Source organism: Artibeus jamaicensis, unplaced genomic scaffold, assembly GCF_021234435.1.
Source record: "Artibeus jamaicensis isolate MK-2021 breed Jamaican fruit bat unplaced genomic scaffold, CSHL_Jam_final scaffold_474, whole genome shotgun sequence".
In the NCBI taxonomy this organism is placed as follows: Eukaryota; Metazoa; Chordata; class Mammalia; order Chiroptera; family Phyllostomidae; genus Artibeus; species Artibeus jamaicensis.
The window spans coordinates 25,414,390-25,437,738 of record NW_026522046.1 but is presented as its reverse complement, the minus strand read 5'-3'; the positions used below and the strand labels follow the sequence as shown (position 1 = coordinate 25,437,738).

At 39.3% G+C, this 23,349-nt stretch overlaps 1 protein-coding gene across 1 annotated transcript in view; it reads left to right on the top strand.

Moving 5' to 3' along the window:
- Nucleotides 1–4,920: 4,920 nt before the first annotated feature.
- Nucleotides 4,921–23,349, top strand: part of LOC119035119 (schwannomin-interacting protein 1) — a 643,607-nt gene continuing 625,178 nt past the window's right edge. Inside the window, exon 1 of the mRNA XM_053657556.1 lies at nt 4,921–4,985. Within this exon, the coding sequence (XP_053513531.1) occupies nt 4,977–4,985 (9 nt within the window). The 5' untranslated portion in view covers nt 4,921–4,976. The remainder of the gene's footprint in view (nt 4,986–23,349) is intronic.

Sequence of the window (23,349 nt, the reverse complement as noted above, 5' to 3'; positions counted from 1 at the left end):
AATGGGCACGAGGACACCCCTGCCCACACTAGTGTGAGTGTAGGCTTTTCAGGTTTATTGAAGAAGCCAGGGCCTTTGGAGATCACTTTCAATAGCCCCTGCCTGGCTTGATGAATGGAGCTTATCATGGATTTTCCAAACAGCGAGCATGAATTTGTAAAAAACAAAACCCTAGGTGAAATAATCTTGCCAAACTTCTAGCTATGACACTGCAGCCTCATCCTATTTTGAATTTCTGTACCACAGAGTATGAGTGGCGTGGAATTACAGCATCCCACGTGGTCCCTTTCTACTAGATGTGTGGTAGATACCCGTTCCCTGGCCCTTGGAGAAGTTGAATTCTTATCTAGTGCTGTTTGCAGGAAGTCTGGTAGCCAAATCCTTTTAAATCAAAGGGAATCATCAGGGAGAACAAAAGATAATCTCCTACCCTTAAGAGACAGGCTCTTATGTTGTTCCATCAACTGACTGCCTTAACATATGAATGACTTAAGTAACTGAGTGCATTTGTCCCCTTGACTCTGCCCTTATTGGGCAGGTTGAGCATTTAAACATGCACAGACATGTGCACATATATACACACATGCACATGCATGCACATCTGACCCTACAGTCTGGTTCCTTTGAGGGTTCAGCCCATGTCACTTTTTGTCCTTTGCAATATATGAAGTATCTGTTATGAAATGTTCTGCTCCAAAAACAGATATTGCTTCTTAGAAAAATATCCTTGGCTGGATCCCTGAACTTTCATTAAAATCCCAGGTGTTCTTTAAAAAAAAATCCCTTATTACATTTCAGACAGCTTGGATATAGAACAGTAAGACTGGGAACCACAACGTTTTGCTGATGGGATGGAAGGGACGGTGATGACAGATCAAAGGGCTGCCTGGGCTAGTTAGCCTGATGAGTGTCAGGGGACCACTTTTGGGGAGTAACCTGTCATTTAATGAGTGCCTACCCAGTAGCCCCAAGTCTTTGGGTTTGAAGGTAATTATCAGAAAGTCAAACATTTTCTTCCATTTGTGCCCTTGACATTGTCTGGGCTGTTGTAAGCAAAAAACTAAAAACACATTATTAACTAATTAGTTAATTCATCTGTACTTTGTTATGGAGTGAGTTTGTGTCCCTTCAAAATTCATACATTGAAGCCCTGTCCCTCAATATGATGGTATTGAGAAGTGAGACCTTTGGGACATGATTAGGTTTAGATGAGGTCATGAAGATGGAGACCCTATAATGGGATTAGGGTCCTTGTAAGAAGAGGTAGAGACCCAAGATCTTCCTCTCTCTGCCGTGTGAGCACATAGTGAGAAGGTAGCTGTAGACAAGCCAGGAAGAGGGACCTCACAAGAACCCAATCTGAGTACCTCGATCTCAGACTTCTCAGCCTCCAGAACTGTGAGAAGTAAGTGTCTGTTGTTCCAGCCACCTTGGGGATGGTATTTTGCTATGGAAACCAGAGATAACTAAGACATGTATTTTAGTTATTCGTTGAAATTATTTAACCTCTGTGTCTCTTGCTGGATTCTGAGCCACGTGATGGCTAGAGCTGCTTCTGTTTCATCCATTGCTGTGTCCCTAGTACCTAGGTGGGAACGTGGAAGTGGTAGGTACTCAATAAAAACTTGTGGATGGATGTGGAGGCATTTAGCATACTGGATATGAGAGATATACAAATGATTAAGACATAGTTTCTGTCCTCACAGAAATTTAATTGGAGGATTAAAGGCATTTGAATACTTTTCATTATTATAATATGAATTTACTTTAAGAGAGGGGAAGGGAGAAACATCAATGTGTGGTTGCCTCTTATATGCACCCCAACTAGGGTCCTGGTCCACAACCAAGGCACGTGCACTGACCCGGAATTGATCAGCGACCTTTTGCTTTGAGCGATGATGCTCAACCCACTGAGCCACACCAGTAAGGGCAGCTTTCCTGATTTTCTTAACTGAGAACTAGAGGATATAGAAAACATTAATTTTTTTCACAGAGTTATTACTTGAAAAGGTTATATTTTGATTGGTCGCATGAACTTTGTCTTGGAAATATCTGCCAAGGCTGGCTTCTGCCTGAGCACCAGTGGTGCTGGGTGCAGAGTGGGGAGGCTGTGTGCGCCCTCCCCTCTGAGCTGTTTCTATGGTCACCTTGGGTTGGCGTGCAGGACACAGAGTGAACGTGTGCTGACAGTCAAGAAGGGGTGAGGTGGGCAGGCAGACTGGCCATCTGAGGATGGTGTGCATCTTCTCTTATACCTCTAAGAAGTGGCAGGGACACCACCAGAGATTGGAACTAGAGCCTGGAGGAGCTGTTCTCATAAGCCCCAAACCTACCCTCTCCAACCCTCACACTCATTTGAAGGGGATTGGCCATGGAGGGAGGAGCCTGGGTGCAACCTGGCTTCTGGCTGTGTGACCACTCTGCTTGAAGATTCCAGGATCTGTCACTTACTACAGGTTCCTTTGGGACTGGAGCTGAGTCAGTTGCTGTAGCAAGGGGTGGAGGGTGTTGCCAGATAATGTGCTTGTTCTCATGCCCTGAATTCTTCATAGCTCCATCTCCCCCATGGAAAAGTGGAGGAAGAGAGGCCTATGATGCTAGCTAGATCCTTAGTTCTTCAGGCTGAAAATTCATGAGATTTGATTTGTTGACCCAATACTGTCGAGCAATAAAATAGTAGAAGTTGGGGATTCTGGGTTCTGACCTCAGGATTGCGCCCGCATAGGTACAAACATAGCATAGAGCTGGCTTCCTCAGAGAGGGCACTCGTACATTTTGGCAGAGAAATCTCAGGCTCACAACCTGCCCTGCCCTGCTCTCTCATTCTACAGATAAGGAAACAGAGCCCAGAAGGGTTATGTGAATGAACCAAAGGGCTACCTTTTCCCTTCTGCTTTGGCTACCAAATCCATTCATAATATTCTAGACCCAGGCTCCAGATCACACAGATTAGATGAGGGCCTTCTGTGTGGAGGAGAGAACAGCAGAGACACAGACGTGCAGCTCAGTTTGAGTGGTTGTGTAGCTTGAGCTGACATGCAGTGGTGGGTGGGCCACCCTCCACTCAGTTATCAGAGGGCTCACACTGTTCCCTTTGAACTGCAGTTCCTCCCATGCGGTGGAGAAAAGGACTTACATTCACCTGGGGAGATTCTTCAAATCACATGCAAATTCTGCCTGCCTCACCTCACCAAAAGTGAATCCCAAAGGGGAGAAGAGGTGGCAGTAGGGTATTCGTAAGTAATTCCAATCTGCCCATCCCTTACTGAAACCCCTTGAGACACTCTCTGATAGAGGGAAGCTCCTTGAGGGATCCTCTCATCTTAAGTGTCCTTGTGTTCCCTGCAACATCAATCAGGTGGAGTGTCTAATTCATTGGATGTTCCTTGAATGAATGTTTGTTGAATGAATGGAGGAAGAAGATGGCAGTGGAGAGATAAGAAAAAAATCTCCTAGACAAAAAGACCAGGCACTAGAATGTGAGGAGGCCTAGGGCTGCTCAATCAATACGTGTCCATTGAGTGTGCTTCAAGGTGAGCCCGGCCATCTTCGGCAGTCTTGCATAGACCCTCCCTTAATAAACATAAACACTGTTCTGCCCTTGACTTCGAGAGTTACAATAATAAATACCTTAATTGGGCATTATTAATTCCACTTGGAATTTATTACAGATAAATGTGGCCTTGAAAAGAATCACTCCCACACTCAACCCAGGCGTTTTATCCTGAATCCTGAGCCTCCCAAAGGTGTGTGTGTAGTAAAACAAATAAAATCTGCCTCCCACCTCCATGTTTCCATCAATAGCACATTTGCTACTGAGTCCAGGCAAATAGCCATTTGCAAGGTTGGATGAGTAGTTAAGCTACACAGGCACAATGCAATATGACAACATTCTTCATGGTAATATAGTCCTTCCCCTCATTACATTTGAATATATATTGCCAGTACACGGTGCTTCCAACCTTGCTCTCTATTCGTGAGCTTAGGAGTTCTTCAGACAAGGTGAAGTTTACATGTGCTCCCAAGAAATTATTAGCCTGTTTGTAAGCCCAAACAAAATCACAGCTATTGTCTGTAAGAACTTAATTTGCCAAAGCTCTTTTCTCCCTGTCCTTAATTATGTATATATTTATAGACTTGAGCCACCTGCCTGCTCAATATTCGTGTATAACTGTATCTCTTATGTGCCACTTAATGACTCAGGGCTCTTCCTTTATACTCTCTTTGCTGCATTTAAATATCTGTACTCAGCTCAGCTTCTGAGTATTGAAACATTTCCCCCCACTTCCTTGAAAAGCTGCAAACAAGCCTTTTAGCGTTTTATCTGCACAAAACAGTAGTGGTTTTACACAAGAAATGAGAACTCTGTGAGTAAATCTATATATTTATATGACTAAAGTGCATTATTAAAAGAAGCAATAAATTCAGTTTTCTACATAAAAAGAGTTAGATTTTCTAGTTTACCTCTGTATAGGGATTAATAAAATGTGCAACAAATAGCTAATGGAATGATCCATTTGAAGTTTGTAAAGGCATCTTGGGAAGCTGGCTGGAGTAGCCTTTTATTTTTTCAAAAAAGAATGCCTGTTAATTTTGATTCAGTTTTGTTCCTGAATGACTGTTTTAAAATGAGCTGAAAGACTGTTACCTGCCCATTTCTGCATGGCTGAGCAAATTCACCCGTAAATCCAAGTTTCTCTTCATTTCCATCACTATACGTCTCCAAATTACAGAGAATTCATTCCTGAGCTGGAGAGGTGCCAGAAGTTTCTCATCTAGCTGTCTGTGGGCTGCCTTTTTCTTTCCCCTCTTTGAGGCTTTCTGATGCCTAGAGTGAGCTCAACTCAAAGGTTTCCAGCCTCACGCTCGCCTCACATTCCCCCACAGTCACACCGAGCTCTGTGATTCTGAGGAATACCGCGTGCCAGCATCCGATTCACAGTCTCCTTTTACCTGCAGGTGTTCCAAACTTCAAAATGCGTCTGGTAATGTATTTGCTGCTCTAAACATGTCACTTTGGCATGCATTATATGCAGCTGCTAATTATTTTTTTTAAATCTGTCTTCTGAATAATGTGCATGCTAAAAAATGTCAAAGGGGGCTTGTAGAACAGTGTAAGCTTAATTGTTGGTCTAGGTGTGCATGTGTGTGTGTGTGTCCTTGTTAAGGTAGGCATGTGTGCATAAATATGTATTATTTATATACACATGTGTCTGTGCAGGCAGATATCACTAAAGGAATCTTATTTAAAGCACTACTTTTTATGTACATCCAGGTTTTCAAATCAGATCTGTAAATATCTTTACAGCAGCAAGTAGAGAAAAAATGCATTTTTCATTCACAAGCAAGTAGCATGTTTTAGGTACCTATTTGAAAAACCCTCCTTTCTTTCTTAAAAAAAAAAGGTGCTTGTGTCTGTGTCTATGGAGAGGGGGTGTTGGTTTTTGAAATTTTAGAGAGAAGAGTTATCTTGCTGCTGCACGAGAGAATTTTCTACCCCATGTTACCTGCCTTCTTAAAACTCAGTAGTCACTGAGGGGAAGGGATGTGGTTCTGCTCCGGAGTAACCCCAGGGGGATGTTGAGCTCAGCCGCAGCGTTCAGCAGGCATTTTAGGTATTCTAAATACTAGTGCCTGAATAGTAAGTAGATGGGGTAGACTCGCTGTTGCCGAGTCCTGCTATGCTTCTTGGCTCGTACAAATCACACCCACACTGTACATTTAGGATGTGCATGTGTTTATTGAACTCTAGCAAAGCAGCATGAGAGTGTAACCTCATAAATCAAATTATTTATCTGCCAATGTTGGGCCCCCCAGTCTAAAATTAAGAAATTACTTAGCAATTAATAATACATTCAGCATCCCTTGTCTCACCGAGTGGGACTTGCTCTTGGAGTTATAGAGATGAATGATTTTAGCAGATTTAATTGCTATTTCAAATCCTTAAGCTACAAAGATGCTTGTAGTACCTCACTTTATTTAAAAGGCTTATTTTGAAAAATGTATATTTCTAACTGTGGTGGTGAGCTAATTATGACTATCATGTTCAATGTGTTTAAGATAAACAACTTGTCTTGAGTATTGCTCACTTGTATAACAGAAATTTGTTCTCTTGTCTCCACATTATAACAATTCTTTCACTTTGCATTATGTTCTTGCTTTTTGAGAGATCAATAATTACTAATTGTTGTGAAGATAAGAAAATAATGTAGCAATTCAGAATTCACAAGGGAAAGTAGATTTAACTAGCAGTTTTCTGAGAAATTAAATAAAATAGGTTTTCACAACTGTTTTCTAAATGCTCGGTGGGTATTGATATTTGAAAATGGAAGTGGCTTAAGTGTAAACTTGTTAAGTGGAACAGATTAGGACAGTATTAATGTCACTTTGTTGTAGTTCCACACTATATTTAAAGTGAGGTAATGAACAGGTTATTTTATATTCACTATTAATTATTCCTGCATCATGATGTTGATTATAAAACAAACAATTGAATTTGATTGCTTTGAATCGGAGGTGATTGTAAACCTTGGCAAAATAGTTTACTGAACTGTAACAATAAAAATGTATACTTTTGAAAATCAGGGTGAGAACTACTTTTACTTTTTAGTACTTGACATCCAATATTTTATCATTTATAGAGCTGCATACTTATAGAGGATTATGCGTATTTTTTTAAATTACACAACTTTTTTTCTTTTATCCTCACCTGAGGACATGCTTATTGATTTGGAGAGAGGGAAATGGAGGGAGAGAAAGGAGGAAAGAAATACTGATGTGAGATGGAAACATCAGCAGTGCCTCCTGCATGTGCCCCAACGGAGGGCCCAACCCACCCCCCAGACCTGTACCCTAAGCTGGAATTGAACCCACTGTTTTTGTTTTTTATGAGACAATGCTCCAACCAACCAAGCCACACTGGCCAAGGCAAAAAAAAATTCTTAGCTTTTAAATCTTATTTTACTAACCACGTTTGATTCATAATTACTCAGAGTAGTACGGTACAAATGCATTTCAATATGTACAAAGGGTTCCTTGAAAGGGCATATTATATTAGGAGCCATTAAAAACCTGTGTAGGCTATTAATGTTATACTCATGTATTGTTTTTAATATCCTCTTTCTATTATGTGAGCCTATACACATGTAGAGGATTTTTTAAAGAAACTGTTCATTTACAATATTTAAATGCACCTAAGACTGTGACTTATTTGGTGCATGCTCAGTCTACAAACTGGAATCTTGTCTTTGAATGCAAATGTCATGATGAGGATTTCAATTTGAATGAATAGGACGACTGAAGTTTTAGTAGTACTTTTTTGGTATATATCGCAAGGTGCATTAATGGACATATACGAATATAGAGCTATGTAAAAATACCCCTTTCATTCAACTCCACAGAAACCCTTTTTATCTTACTTTTGAAGTTGGTTATTTGTTTGAATGAAGTCAGTTTCATAGACACTGTGTGGTAACCGGAAAACATTCAGTGCCATTTTCCAGGGAATATCATATGTAGAAAATAGTGAAAAGAAAGAAGGCCACATTTGCCATCTGTCTCTAATTATGATTTCCTACTGGCTTTTAGATATATTACAGATCATGTCTTTATTTTATAAAACAGATTTATATTAACTATAGTACCTAAAATGATTATGAAACACTTCCCTCGTGTAATTGTTTCCCCATTATAAGGCTGAGGCTGTTTTATGAAGCATTTCCTTCTTTAAGGCTCACATAATAGAAAGAGGATATTAAAAATATAGTTTGTAGACTGAGCATGAATCCACACCTGAAAACATTGATCCTTTAAGAAAGCTTTTATTGAGCATTGCTTTGGCAGGCCATCTCCTAGCCTTGGGGAAAAGGATAGGTGGGAGAAGGGAATTTTTTTTTTAAGATTTCATTTATTTGTTTTTAGAGAGGAGAAGGGAGGGAAAAAGAGAGGGAGAGAAACATCAATGTGTGGCTGCCTCTCGAGCATCCCCTACTAGGGACCTGGCTCACAACCCAGGCACATACTCTTATTTGGAATAGAACCAGTGACCCTTTGGTTTGCAGGCTGGCACTCAATTCACTGAGCCACACCAGCCAGGGAAGGAGAGGGGAAGTCTTGTCTAAAGACAGTGGAGAGTCTGTCCCAGCTCTTTCTTTCTTTCTTTTTAAAATATATTTTACCAATTATGCTATTACAGTTGTCCCATTTCCCCCATTCTTCCCCTCTGCCCTGCACCCCACCTGCCACCAACATTCCCCCACCTTAGTTCATGTCTGTGGGTTGTACATACTAAGTTCTTTGGCTTCTCCATTTCCTATACTATTTTTAACCTCCCCCTGTCTATTTTGTACCAACAATTTATGCTTCTTATTCCCTGTACCTTTTTCCCCATTTCACCCCCTCCTTTTTCTCCTCCCTGCTGATAACTCTCCATGTGATCTCTATTTCTGTGATTCTGTTCCTGTTCTAGTTGTTTGGTTAGTTTGTTTTTGTTGTTGTTTTTTAGGTTCAGTTGTTGAAAGCTGTGAGTTTGTTGTCATTTTACTGTTCATATTTTTGATCTCCTTCTTTTCCTTAGATAGGTCCCTTTCACGTGTCATATAATAAGGGCTTGGTGATGATGAACTCCTTTAACTTAACTCCTTTAAAGGAGTTAACTCCTTTAACTCCTTCTCTAGGAAGCCCTTTGTCTGCCCTTCCATTCTAAATGAGAGCTTTGCTGGATAGAGTAATCTTAGATGTAGGTCCTTGCCTTTCATGACTTTGAATACTTCTTTAGAGCCCCTTCTTGCTTGCAAGGTTTCTTTTGAGAAAATCAGATGACAGTCTTATGGGAACTCCTTTGTAGGTAACTATCTCCCTTCCTCTTGATGCTTTTAAGATTCTCTCCGTATCTTTAATCTTGGGTAATATAATTATGATGTGCCTTGGTGTGTACTTCCTTGGGTCCAACTTCTTTGGGACTCTCTGAGCTTCCTGGACTTCCTGGAAGTCTATTTCCTTTGTCAAATTGGAGAAGTTCTCCTTCATTCTTTTTTTTTTTCAAATAAGTTTTCATTTTCTTGCTATTCCTCTTCTCATTTTGGTACCTCTATGATTTGGATGTGGGAATGTTTAAAGTTGTCCCGGGAGTTCCTAAGCCTCTCCTCATTTTTTTCAATTCTTTTTTTTTTTTCATTCTGTTCTGGTTGAATGTTTATTTCATCCTTCTGGTCCAAACCATTGATTTGAGTTCTTATTTCCTGCCCCTCACAGTTGGTTCCCTATACATTTTCTTTCATTTCACTGTGCGTAGCCTTTACTTTTTCCTCTATTTTGTGACCATCCTCAACCATTTCTGTGAGCATGCTGATTACCAGTGTTTTGAACTCTGCATCTGATAGGTTGACTATCTCTTTATCACTTAGTTGTATTTTTTATGGAACTTTGATCTGTATTTTCATTTGGGCCATATTTTTTTCTCAGTGTGCTTATTATGTAATAAGGGGTGGAGCCTTAGGTATTCACCAGGGCAGGGGCAACTCACGTAGCTGCATTGTGACACTATATGTGGGGTAGAGGTCCCAGAAGGAACAGTGCTGCTTGCTCAACTCTCGGCCAGCTTTCAGTCCCTTCCCCTGCTACCCACAAGCAAATTGGGCCCTTCTGGTGTTGATTACCTGGGTGGATAGGTTTGTGTACATTCTAGGACCCTAGGTTCTCTCCAAAGCACTCTCCTGTGAGGCTGGGAGTTTATTCCACAGCCTCAACCCCCAGGGTTTTTATAGCCACAGGTTTTAAGGCTTTATTTCCCCACACTGGAACCCTGGGTTTTGCAGGCTGTCTCACTCCCCAGTTGTTCCTCCTGGTTTATCCGTATGCAAATGTGGGAGCTCCCCCTCTGCCAGCTGCCACCTCACCCTCCCCATCCTCCAGCTGCTGGCTTGCTGAAAGTCCTCTCTGCCTCAGCTGCCCATGTCTGCCCCTCCTACTAGTTTCTATGAATGTTTCTTCTTTAACTCCTTGGTTGTTGGACTTCCATACAGCTTAATTTTTCTGGCAGTTCTGGTTATTTTTTGTTTTTAAATTGTTGTTGTCCTTCTTTTGGTTGTACGAGGAGGTAAAAGTGTATTTATCTATGCCTCCATCTTGGCCAGAAGTCCCTCTGTTCCAGCTCTTTCATTACTAACAGTCATTTGTGAAGGTACCAACATTATCAGCATGATTTGAGAACTGGCTTATTTTTTATTCTACGTTGTTGCAAAGTGATACAGTTCTCAGGCTTTGCCAGTATAGAGAATGATCACTACTGGGGTAGGCAGGAAAGGCTGGTCAAGGAAATTCTGGAAAAGGTGAGTTCTCAACCAAGTTTTGAAGATTAGTAGCATGAACTGATGGAGAGGTGAGGAATAGGCATTTTGGGTGGATGGAAAAGAAATATGGGAAGAAGCAAATTAGGGCAGGAGACAACAAAGTGATGATATTAGGTGGAAAGCAGGAGTCATATTTGTAATAAAAGGAAGTGAAATTGAAAAAAATTACATGATTGGGTTTGAAATGTTTAAAATAAAATCTCATTAGCCTTATTATATCTTTTGGAAAATTCTTTGAGAAAGCGAAAATTTCTTCTGTTTTATTATACCCAATAGCCTCTGTAAATGGCATTTCTAAGTCTGTAAAATAATAATGAATGTTTCCTGTGGGCCAGGCTCTGTGCTAAATACTTTTAATGCATTATCTCTCCTGCCCTGACTGGTGTGGGTCAGTTGGTTGGATGTCATACCACAAAGTGAAAGGTCGCTGGTTTGATTCCTGCTCAGGGTACGTGTCCCCACAAGGGGCAACTGATCGCTGTTTCTCTCTGTCTCTTTCTTCCTCCCTTCCTTCTCTCTAAAAATAAATAAATAAAGTCTTTAAAAAAATCCATTATCTCACATAGTCCTCACTTACTACTTAAATCCTCATTTTACAGATGAAGAAACTGAAGTATTGAGAAGTTACATAGCTTGTAAAAGATTACACAAGGTCAGAAGTGGTAGAGCTGAGATTTGAATCCAAACTCAGGAGCCCCAGGCTTTTACCCCACTACATGGCAAGGCCACTTCAGCTTGTCACTCTACCTTTAGTTGTAGGTCCAGGCGGGTATGACCTTCTCTTGAAGATTTTGGAGCAGAGAAGTGACATGATCAAATGGCCTTTCAAGAAGGTGTATGTGCTCATGGTATAGAGGCTGCACTGAATGGAGAGCAGTCAGGCATCAGGGGGATGTGTTAGAAGGCTACATTGCTATTACAGGGAAGAGGAAATGAAATCTTGGACTAGGTGTGTAAAGATGAGAAAATATGAAGCAATGGTGAATAGGGTTTTGAGATCGATTAAAGGAAGGGGGTACAAGGGAAAGAGTACTCAAAGAAGACCTAAAAGTTTGAACTGGGTAGCAGAAGGCTGGTGTATGGAAAGCAGAAATGGACAGGAAGGGACTCTTGCTAAGGGAAGCTAACAAGAGTCCAAGAACTGTCTGTGGATAAACCACCTCCTTTATTTATCCAAATGAATAACATACAAATCTTTAATTTTTCTCTCATCTTAGGCACTGCATATTAACCTCTCAAGAGCTGCCTGATTTTTACTTCGGTCTTAATCCTTAGAGCAGAGATTAAGGAAGACAAAAGTTATGTTTATAGACAGCAACTATTCTGACAAAATTTTTGGTTTCAAATGCAGCTGTAAAAATACAATGTTTGGACCCACTCAATTTCTAGCAGCAAGATCGAGGAATTATTTTTCTTCTCCTTCTTTAATTTTTCAAAATGATCCCTTGGCTTCATGTAGAACTGATTCTGGCCATCAGAGCCTCGCACAACTGGCTTTGCTCATTGAAAATCTTTGTTCACAAGGTAGACAGAAGACCAGACACTGATGTCATAAGATGAAGATATCTGTCTTCTCATAGAGAAAGCCTTAAACAGCTGCCTCTCGCTGCCCAACTAATAAAGGAACAGAGGTAGTTGATCTAACATAAACAGAAAAAGATTAAAGTTATTTTCAAATAAAAATTTACATAATATAAGGTTGCTATATAAAATTGAAAACCCAATATTCAGTGAAAGGGAAATAATGGCAAAGATTTACCATATTTTTTTGGATCATAAGACACACCTAGGTTTTAGAGGAGGCAAACAGGAAAAAAATTTTGAAGCAAAAATGTGGTAAAATATTCAATAATATAAATAACATAATATTTCACCAATGTAAATGTAAACAGAACTCAACAGAAGCATTAACAACCATTATTTCTCCCAAATTTGGGGGAGGGGGAATGCATCTTATAGTCAGAAAAATACAGTAATGCTAAATATGCTTTAAATACAGAAATGAATAGTATTTTATGGATTTGTAATACAATGTGAGGAGCTCAAAGTAAAAATTTATTTGCTCTTAGTTTTTTTAATTAAATTTATTAGGGTGACATTGGCTCATATGGTCTTATAGGTTTCAGGTGTAAATACCTATGATATATGACCTGTGTATAGCATTGTGTGCCCACCACCCAAGATCAAATCACTTAATTGCCCTTAAAACTGAAGAGTATAATGGGAAAATGTGCATATTCTTCCAGGCTGACTTCTTTTACTGTACAGTGCAGGAAAACACTTGTAGTAATATTACATGCAGTAATATCACATAGTGTCCATGGTACACAAAAAAGTAAACTTTTAAGAAACAATCACATTAACCTCCCAAGCCTTGTAAGCCTAGGCATACACAGACTTATGCCTAACAAGCTCTGATGAGTAAAAGATATGCTCTGATAACATGTTTGTTTTGAGACAATAACATAAATCTCACGTTCATTCATAATTAGCACTGCCAGACTCAGAAATACAGGGTTTGCACACTCTGACCTCCAGAGAATGAATCTGTTATAAGAAGATGAGTAGAAATGTTCTTCTCAGTCCCGGACTTAGATATAGGAGATTATGTTTCCCTGACTGCATTAAAACAAAACATTGGGAAGGGAGGGGATCCATCCAGGTAGACTTCCGTGATTCTGAGCTTCACTCTTGACCTCGGGGCAGTGATAGTTAACCTTCATGACAGGCTAATGAGGTAAGCATTACTGATTATTACTCATTTTACAGATGGGAAAACTTTGGCTAGAGAGATTCAGTAACTTGTCCAAGGTCACCCAGTGGATAAGTAGCAGAGCAGATTTGAATCTAGGGCTGTGCTGGGCATGGTGGGCATGAGCAAAGCAGTGACTGGTGGCTTTCCCACCCAGAAACCTCTCCCCTGAAGCTCTCCTTTTCTTACTGCTCTTACAACCTAGGTTCTTTCTGTGTACAGTAAGGAAATACAGTTGTAAAGTTAGGAACCAGCACCAGAGCTGTTTTGTTTTTTTGTTTTTTTCGATGGGCAGGTAATGAGTTGCTCACTGAGAGTAAAAATATGTTGCTGCTGTATTGTAGTAATACATGTCCCTGAGTGTGGACCTGCTCATCCTCATCCAACTATGTCACTTTTCCTAAATGGGCACTGATGATATTTGGAATTGGGAAAACTCAATTCTGCCTTTTGTTTTGGTCCACATTGAACGGTTTGAACTCACACTTTATGAGCAGAGCAAATTGCCAGGATATGACCATAAACATATGACTAAAAGTACATGAACATTCTAATGTACAGAACTCTAATAAAGGAAGAATTAGGTATAATACAACCCCCAATAAGCTCTATTTATTCACAGGCTGATTCTCATTTAGCTTCCTCGTGCATCTCATTCTGAAGAAATGGTACAGTAGAATAAATACAAGCTTCAGAATTAGATGTTCCTGGTACAAACCCTCCTTCTGTCACTTTGACAATCTACTTTAGTATCTCTGAGGAATAGGGATAATGCTTTGTATTGCTGTGAAGATAAGATGGTGCATGTGTTGTTCTTGGCATAGGATAGGTATTTAACAAATGTGTTTAGCACATCAATAGGAACACAGAAGCAGATGCATAAGTCATCAAAAGTGCGTGACTCTGGACTTCTATGTTCAAATCTGAGCTCTATCACTTATCAGCTAGATGACCTTGGGAATTGTACTTAGCTTCTCTGTGCCTTAATTTTCTTGTCTGTAAAATGAAAATGATGACAGTACCTTCCTCCTAGCATTGGTAGGAGGAATCCATGGCTCACTGTAAGGAAAGCACTGCGATAGTGCCTAACACACAGTAAGTGTTCGTAAGTGTGAGATTCAGTTCACTGCAACCTTGTTTCTCTGCAGAGGGGGAACCCTGGCAATTCAAAGTATACCTAAAGGCAGGTATTTCCAGCTTCTTGATTTCTAAGACCTAAAGATACTTATTTTGATTCCGTGCTCACTGAATCATTGATGTTATGATGTTATGTACCTCAGTCGGACAGTTTCTGGCATAGTCATACCCATTGTTGGTGAAGGTCAGGCTATCACATTCCAGTTGTGGAGAAGAGTAAATTAGTTCAACCACATTTAGATGGCACTTTGCAATATCTATCAACATTTTAAATGCACATCTCTTTTGACTTATCAATTCACTTCTAAGAATTTTTCTACGGATGTACTCATAACATTGAGCAAAGAAATGCAGTAGAGTTGGTTGCACCATTGTTGGTGGTACTAACAATCTATAAACAACTAAATATGCATCTAGAGAAAAGTGCTTAAATAATTTATGATATATCAATGCAATGGAATACTGCAGAAGTGATTTAAAGTCTGTTAGAGCTATACGAGTGGACATAAAAAACTGTACGAGCATACTTTTAGGAGAAGACAGGCATTTTTTCATAGTAATGACTATAGTGTGAATGATATTGTTTGTTTTAAAAAGTAAGCAGATATGTGCTTACATTAACTTGCTTGTTTAGTCATGTCATAGAAAATTCTCAAAACATACATGAGAAATCATCAGTATTGTTTACCAATAAGAAGTGGAAATATCCATTGAGTGGGTACTTTGACCTTTCACTGCATGGCTACTGTTTGAAGTGTGTAACATGGACATGTATTGCTTTTACAATTTAAAAATGGCCAAGAAATACATTTCTTTTTCATACCCCTAGATACTAGTTTTTTTAAAAGATTAGTTCTTTATGAAAGCATAATCCTAAACCTTGATATAATATTTTTTGAATTATTGAGCCAAGCATCATCCTAAGTTAAAACAGAAAATGTAGGAACTCACTGCCAAAGCTCCAATTTGCTCCTAGGGAGCAGAAACCAGATGACTAAGGAGATTTCCTACCATCAAGTCACAGGAGAGTCTTAAGTCCTGTGGCAAAAATTCCTGTTGTTCAAAAGTTCAAGCACTTAGAAAGGAATCATTAAATCAAAGAGCATTAGGTGGGAGAGGGGAACATTGAGTAAATGACTTTTCCTCAGGACTTAATAAATTGAATGCTAAACATGGGGAAACATTACACATGGGACTTTTTTTCACATTAAGGTTTCTCTGTACTGCTAAAGCCCCTCTCTCATTCTTTTGCAAAATGCTATATAAAAGTAACATTGCTTTTGGGTTTTGAGGGCAAAAGTAATTTGCATGCAGGGTTAATCAAGATTCCTTGCCCTTTATACTTTTGAAAGTGCTTACACATACATTGTCTCCTTTGCTATTCACAAATGAGCTTTAGTACAGGTATTATAGAGCTCATTTTCTGCATAAGGACCTGAGGTTTGGAGAGGTTAAGTGATAAGTTTAAGCCAGTCAGTGTGTAGCTGAACACACAAGGACCCTTGGTTATGTCTTGGCTGTCCTTGCCACCAGCAGCCAAGGGCACAGCTGTGTAGTTAGCAGAATTACTACTGTGGTTGTGAAGTTGGCTCAGTATTTCTTCAGAATCACTTTTGCTCCTATTTAGGAAGACCCAGAAATGGCCAATTGAACTTTCTTCCCAATGTGAATTATAAACATGCTGAATTTAAATGTTCAGAGATATCTAATAAAATCCAGATAGATAAGGATTTCTAGTTCAGCTCTATTCCTTACTAGCTACGTAATCTTGGGCAAATTGTTCCCTCATCTATGAAATGGGAGTAAAGATAGTATTGATCTTCCAAGGCTGTTATTAGGAATTTAAATGAAGTAATGTATGCAAAGTGCTTAACAGGGTGCATGGAATATAGCAAAGTGTTGGTATACACCAGCTATAAAAATAATAGTTAATAATGCTAGAGGAAAGTCAGATTTCAGGTCGGTGCAGCAAGCATGGCTCTGATAGCAGGCAGAGCTTTTGTCTACTTGGAGGAGATAGGAGGAGCTGCATCCCACAGTGGGCACCAAAGAGTCTCTTTCCTTTTAAAGGAAACTTCCTTGGGATGACAAGGAACTGAGAATAGGCAGCTCAGTTGAAATGTCACTGAGCCTCAGTGCAGAGGCTTGAGCATCTCTGACTAGAGAAACCACCCCCCCACTTGGCACCAGGGTTCCAGTCGATGGGCAACAGTAAGATGAGGCAGGCAGAAAAGTGCCAGTCACCCTGGGCTTCAACACGAGACAGTCACCTCCCCTAAGAGGGTAACCCTAAGATCTTCCTGCTCTAGGAGTTTGTCTTTAGTCTCTTAAATTTCACTTTTTAAAATCAGAAGTCTGAAAAGCTAGAGCCGAGGGTTCACATAATGAATGATGAAGTGATCTATTTGCTATTTAGCTTAAAAGTACTGGTTCTTCTTTTGAGTTTTTAAAAACTTGGTTTTTTTTACTACACAATTAATTTATACTTACCGTGGGAAATACACACAATCAAAACAGAATAAATGAAAGCCCTTAGGAAAAAAGCATTGTTTATATTTATTTTGCTGTGTAGTGTAGTTATTGAGACATTTTATAAATATATTTATTTTTATAAAACTGGCCAAGCACTGTCCATACAGTCTGTGACCTTTAGAATAGTAACAATGTGCCCTTCACATCCTCTCGTATCAATGATGCTTCTCTACAACTTCATCTTCGGTGGGTCCACAGTGTTCTTCAGGGTGGACATTTTGTAATTTTACTAACCTTCCAATGTTAAATGATCAGTTTTTTTCCTGTAAGAAAAATTCTTTTTAAAAAATTGTTGTAGATAGTGGCGGGGGGGAGAAGGGGAGGGTTTTCAGGAAAATCTATAAAGGACACATGGACAAAACCAAGTGGGGGTGGGCTCAGGGGTGGGAGGTGGGGATGGCTCGGGGGGAATAAGAGGAGGGGAAATGGAGAAAACTAAAAAAGTCATTGTAGAACTCCTTAGTTATTTCTTTAAAATAAATGTCCAGAAGTGGAATTTAAGTATAAATGAATTTTTAAAGATTTTGATGTCAAATTGTTTGCCAGTCAAATTTGACCAGTTTTATCCTTACTCTTAATACCAGAGTACAGCTAGATCAATGACTATTTAGGTATAAACATGGCTTCTGTCCATTTATTGTCAAAGGTGAATACCTCTACAAAAGCCTTTATGCTAAGAATAAAGAATACTTCTTGTTAGTGCCAACTTCTATTTTTGTTTTTATACTCCAAGCGTAATATATCCATCAGATAGTGTGTGAAGTGTATTCAGGAGGTTGGTAATGGTACCAGTATGATATCATTAGCTTTTGATGGAACGTGACAGAAAATGGAAATAATTTGGAGGAAACGCTACTCTAAGTACACTCCCCCGGAGCCCATTAATTCCGCCCACGTGTCCTTTTTCAGATGCGAGGATAAAACAATCAAGGGTGTTTAAATTCTTCCTCTGTGGTATCATTGTATCAGTTTCTCTGGGATTGAAAGCAACCCTCCGCGATCCCTTCTGCATCATGCTAGGCTTCACAGTGGAAACATTAAGATTGGACCCTTTTCAGTAGAAATTACTCTTGGTGACACCAGCCTGCTGTCAGAGTAACTCCTGCTGCAAAGCAAGTGTCTGAATTAATGGTCTAATAAACTGAGTTAGTGTTTCATCTTGGCAAAGGATTAATTAGGTGAAGAGAAACTAACATTTATTTGGGTTCTTATTTGACAGGCCCTTTATTATTACATTTTTGCATTTACTACTGACTATAAACCTATGAGGTAAGTGTTACTGTGGGCATTTTACAATGAAGGAACAGAAATTCAGTCAAATAAAGTGTCTGCCCTAGGTCCGCATGCACAGCTGGTGAGCCTCAAAGTTGGGATTTGAACTTGGGTTCCCTGCTTCTGGAGCCTGTGTTTGCTATCTGCTGCTTCTAACCAGTTATACAGCCTGACTGTTTCTTTCCTAGAATATTCATTGCACGTGTGAATACACTTTTAGCCAAATAAACTGTTGGTTCTCCCTTCAAAATCAGTGTGTTAGGCAGACTTAGAGACTCAATCCACTTATCAATGCTATGTCAGTTAAGGTACTTTAGTAAGCCAGAAAGAGAAAATACACTGTCTTGCTTAACAAGATATCTTGAGACAGGGCTTCCAGGTCTTTTCAGTGGATGCTAAAACCCTTTGAGGGATTCAGGAGAGTCTCATAACCTTAGTGCAGCACCTCTCAGATGACTTACGTTACCATGAAGGGGAAATGTGCCTCTACAGTGGAGAGATCCCAAGGACACCACCGTACCCAGCTTAGCTTTGCTGAGAGTGGGACGGCCTGACATCTGTTCCTTCATGGGAGAGAAGAATACCGTATCACCCACATAGTACTCTTGACAAAAGTGTGCAATCAGAATATAATCGTAAGGCAATAATCCTCCAAGTCTACAATCCATTTTATAAGCCAAGTGGCTGGTATCTTTCTAAAAGTCAATGTCATGGAAAACAAGCAGACAAATGAAAGGCAGTGGGACTGGTGTAGCTGTAAGAAGACTGAAGAGAGGACATTGACTGGATCCTGGACTCTTCTCCCCTCCCCACCTCCTTGTGCAAAGGCTATAGAAGACATTTTAGAGAAAATGGGCAGTTTGGGATAACATCGAATTTGTGTGATTTCCTTAGCTGGGATATTGTGCTGTGGTCATATGAAAGAATATCCTTATTCTTAGGAGATACATGCTGGAGCATTTAGGGGTGGAGTGTCATGATATCTACAATGTACTTTCACATAACTAAATTTTATGGACTTACGATCTGATAAATAATTTAGATCTTTCATTTATTGGTTATTGATGTGGATTTCTCTTATTTCTCAATGTTATGACAGTTTATTTAAAATCCTTCTGTGATATTTTGAACTCTTGTCTTTCATTTCATCTTTATACCTTTTCAACAATGATGAAGCCAATGCCTGGGTTTGTATTAATCTCTTGTCCTTCAGAATCTGCTCTCCACATCCAGGTCATCAGGTAGAGGTTAATGCATAAGCCTGCATGATCTTTACCATTTTATTAGATGCTCGCAACAATTTTGCAAGAAGTGTTTAGGCCTGTTTTTGTTTCCAGCTAGTCTACATTTGAAAATGAATCTAACTCATTAGTTTCCTAGAGAATAATCATTTAGAAATGGGAACAGTAAGGGACTGTTATGCCACTGCCTCCGACCTCTTTTGCTAACTAATTCTTGGATAAGGTTTACATGTTTTTTTTTTATCAACATTTGGCTTCTCCATTTTCCATAAAGTGCCTCATTTTTATATGGCACCCAGAGTTAATGGCATTGAGTGCTGCCTTCCTAATTGACCTTCACCAAAGCCTGGTGAGGCTGGCAGGACAGGGGCCACCCTCCTTCTCTTCATGGTGGGGAAAGGAAGGCTGGATTGGAGCTGTGTTATACAGGTAATTAGTGGGTGAGTGATGGGAACGGAGTCTGGGCTTCCAAGTTCTTTGGGGCTTTTTCTCGTTTACATGCTTCTTCTCGGCAATGTCCAAAAACCTGTGCTCCTATCCATTTCTCCAGTGGCATTTCCTTTCATCACATCATTGACTGCAAATCTGCTGTATGTCCAGACTAGGACTGGGAATTAAAGACAAAAGCAAATGCTTCATGATCTCTGGCCTCAAAGTGCTACTATTTGGTAAAAAGAACTAGACGTCAGATATAGCTTATATTATATAAATTAGATAATAGACGTGTAAGGGATTAGCTGTCATAGAAAAGGGGGTAGAAAAGTTCTTCAGAGGCATGTATGTTGTCTTCAGGATCTTATTTTTGTAATTCTCTGGGGTTTTCTGGAGAGAATCTGCCATTTCTTTGAACAGAGGGTGTTTATGTTTATTATTAGAAATGGTGTATAAACATATATCCCTGATGATTTCTCTGATTCTAGAATCAAACATGGGCCTGGAGAAGTGCGAAAGAACAGACATCATACCACACCTCACACTATCCCCTTCCACATTGGTGTCTTTCTTTGCCACACAGTGCCACCCCTGGATGGGTTGACTGAGGCTCACACAGAGTGTGACAGAGGAGTCTCTTGTGAACCCTTCTAATGGGAGGATGAGGTTAAACCACTAAGAAGTATCTGGTCATCATCAGGTTTTAAGTTCACGGACTTGTGCTTTGAGAGATAGGATTTGATGTGGGATAGGGCATATCATGAAGGATATTTTAAAAGCAGCTCACTTATAATCAACTGTTGGGGAATGTAAATTCATTTTCATTGTAACTGGGTTGGTATTTATCTAGTATGCACCCACACAGCAGGACCAGTGGTTATAATATCGAGTACTTCTGCATCTGTTTCATGATAACCTCACCTCCACTCTCTCTCAGCATCTTCTCGAGGATTGGCTTCACCATCTCCACCTTCAAAACCCAGCAACCAAAGGGTAAATGCTTGGCACAGCAAGAGAACTGATTGTCATATATTTTGAATGTCTTTTTTCAATAGCTATTATTATAGTTCCTAATTCCATGCCATCAATTGCACAATTCTCCCTCAGATGTTTTCATACCTTAAAACTTGGCAAACTGACTATTAAAACTATTCAAATCATGGCATCAAGTGAAAACTCAGAAGTTTCCTAGTTAAAATAGTAAAAGAAAATATGTACAGTATTCATATTTTTAAATGCTTGATAGAGAAGTTTCCTCTTTTTGGAGTACAGAGACCATCATCAGTTAAGAGGAAAATTAGCATGGAAACAAGCAGAATGTCGCTTTGCATACTGCAGGTGCTCTGTGAATGTTGCTCAGTCACCCTGTACAGAATGAGGCTATTCCATGTAGAGGAAAGAGCTAATCAGTGGTCATCAGCTATTATGCCAATGCAGATTTTTTTTTTAATGATAGCAGCCTTCTCCAGCTATTGACTTCTCAATTCCACCTTTCTCAACAGACCTCCTTGTAGTAACCTCCCAGGGGGTGTCCTTCGCTATTTTCTCTGAGGATCTCTCATGAACTTATTTAACGTCTTCCAGATGTAGACTCACTTTGTTTCCTGGTATCACCAGATATAGCCCAAGTCTTTCTGGGATCCACACTTTTGTAATGCCAGTACTCCTTGTTCCTAGCTCATGCTCAGTTAAACATGTTTCTTAAATACATGAAAGGCTAACCTCAAATTATTTTATAGTTCAAGTAAAAATATGTCTGCCCAAAGTGTCCATGAGACTATGTTTCTGTATACAGTTTCATTTATCTACCATTTACACTTAGCAGTGGCACATTTTTAGCTACTAGGGAGTTAGACTGCCTTTCAGATTCAGAAAACAACTAATCACGCTGGCATGAGATGTGCAGAGGAATGGCTGTCTTGGCTGTATTTTCTCTTGCTCTTTCACTACGATGAGAGTCAGTCATGCTTAGTAACCAGTCAAGAGCATGTTCACCTGAAATGGTTCTTTTTACAAATAAGAAACATGAATTTGAGTGCTGTACAGAAGTTGCCAGCTAATAAGATAATCCTCTTTTCATTTCAAAGTCTATACTCTAATCTTAAAACAGAAGTCTCCTTTTCTTTTTTTTTAATGCAACAGTCACTGGATAAAGATTCTGTTATCGTAATCCTATTAAAATGTATTCACTTTTGCAGTACACTTTGATAATAATATTTATTCTTCTAAGCACATAGGGAGAAGAGTGATAAAAGACAGATCTATTCAAAAATTTGGGGAAAAAAGTTGCAGAGAGGGGAACTATCAGAAGCTTAGATATGAATAGCAACTAATACTACAGAAGAAAATAATCATTAACTCATGAATCAGGCTTCTACTGAGCCTCTGTTTGGGAAGGATAGTAATTTGCCAATTGAAATGCTCTGTACTGAGAACGTGTGTCCACATGGGCAAATGTTGGCTAAACCGAACTTCCTGCACACTGAACTAGTAACTGATCCTCACCCCGTGACATTTCTACTACATTGCCTTTTATTGGCACTAATGGCTTTGAAGTTACTAACATCACTTAAAAAAATAAACAAGTAATTAACTTTGACAGAAGGTGAGTAAAGAGAGCCATGAATAACAAATTGATTCTGTTGAGAATATTAGCTGGTGCCCAGCCTTTTAGTTAGTATAGATATTGTGCTTTCTTCTCTTCATTTTGTATAAGAGCAATAAAAATTCCAGGTGACTGCTGACATTTTTGCTTGGAGTGAAGGGATCTCTCTCTCTCCTCCTTCCCTCTGAAAACCAATAGTAATAAAGTTTAGTTCTCTATTCCTGATATAATTATCCTGTGTTCCTGTACTGATCCAACTTCATTTATGTACTGGCTGCCTAAAATGATTTGCCATTTCTACCAGCTTTCCTCTATTTTTTTTTTTGTTTCAAATCAAATCAAAGTGAATTTCTTAACATCTGTGTATTTTGTCTCTAGTGCTAGGCTTTTCATGTATTTTTATGCCAAGGTTGAGGTTTTCCTTTATTAATGGTTTATTGCAGGTGTGTCTGAGGTTCAGCTCATTGAGAAAATATCCACTTTTGTTCATAAAGATTCTGCCTGAAAGTTACTTACAAGGTAGTACAGGGTTAATGTATATTTTTTCTATAAAAATAGTCAATTTTTAAATTTAATTTTGTTTTTTAATATTAAACTTAATGTTTAATATTATTAAATATTACCGGTGCAAAAATATAGTCATTATTATATTACAGTCCTCACAGGTTCAAAAATAAGTTCATTATTATATATTTGCAGAAAATCTATACATTATTCATTTAAATTTAAAAGACCTGGAAGACTACTTCTTTTGTGGGTGGATCAAGACTTATACTTGCCACTCTGAAGCACTGCATATGATCTGGTGGACATTCGTAAGGCTTCCTGCAATGTGTTCTATTCTACTCTCAAGGTATTTGGTGACTAAATTAGACACCAAATGGAGTTGTAGTGGGATTTGAGGGTGGTTTAGGATCTCCATTCTCCCTCACTACAGAGCAAATATGTTTTCTAGGGCAATGGAGGGCCCAAGTCCAGAGTAAAGCTCACCACTTTGAAATAAAATACTTATGGAACAAGCTGTACATT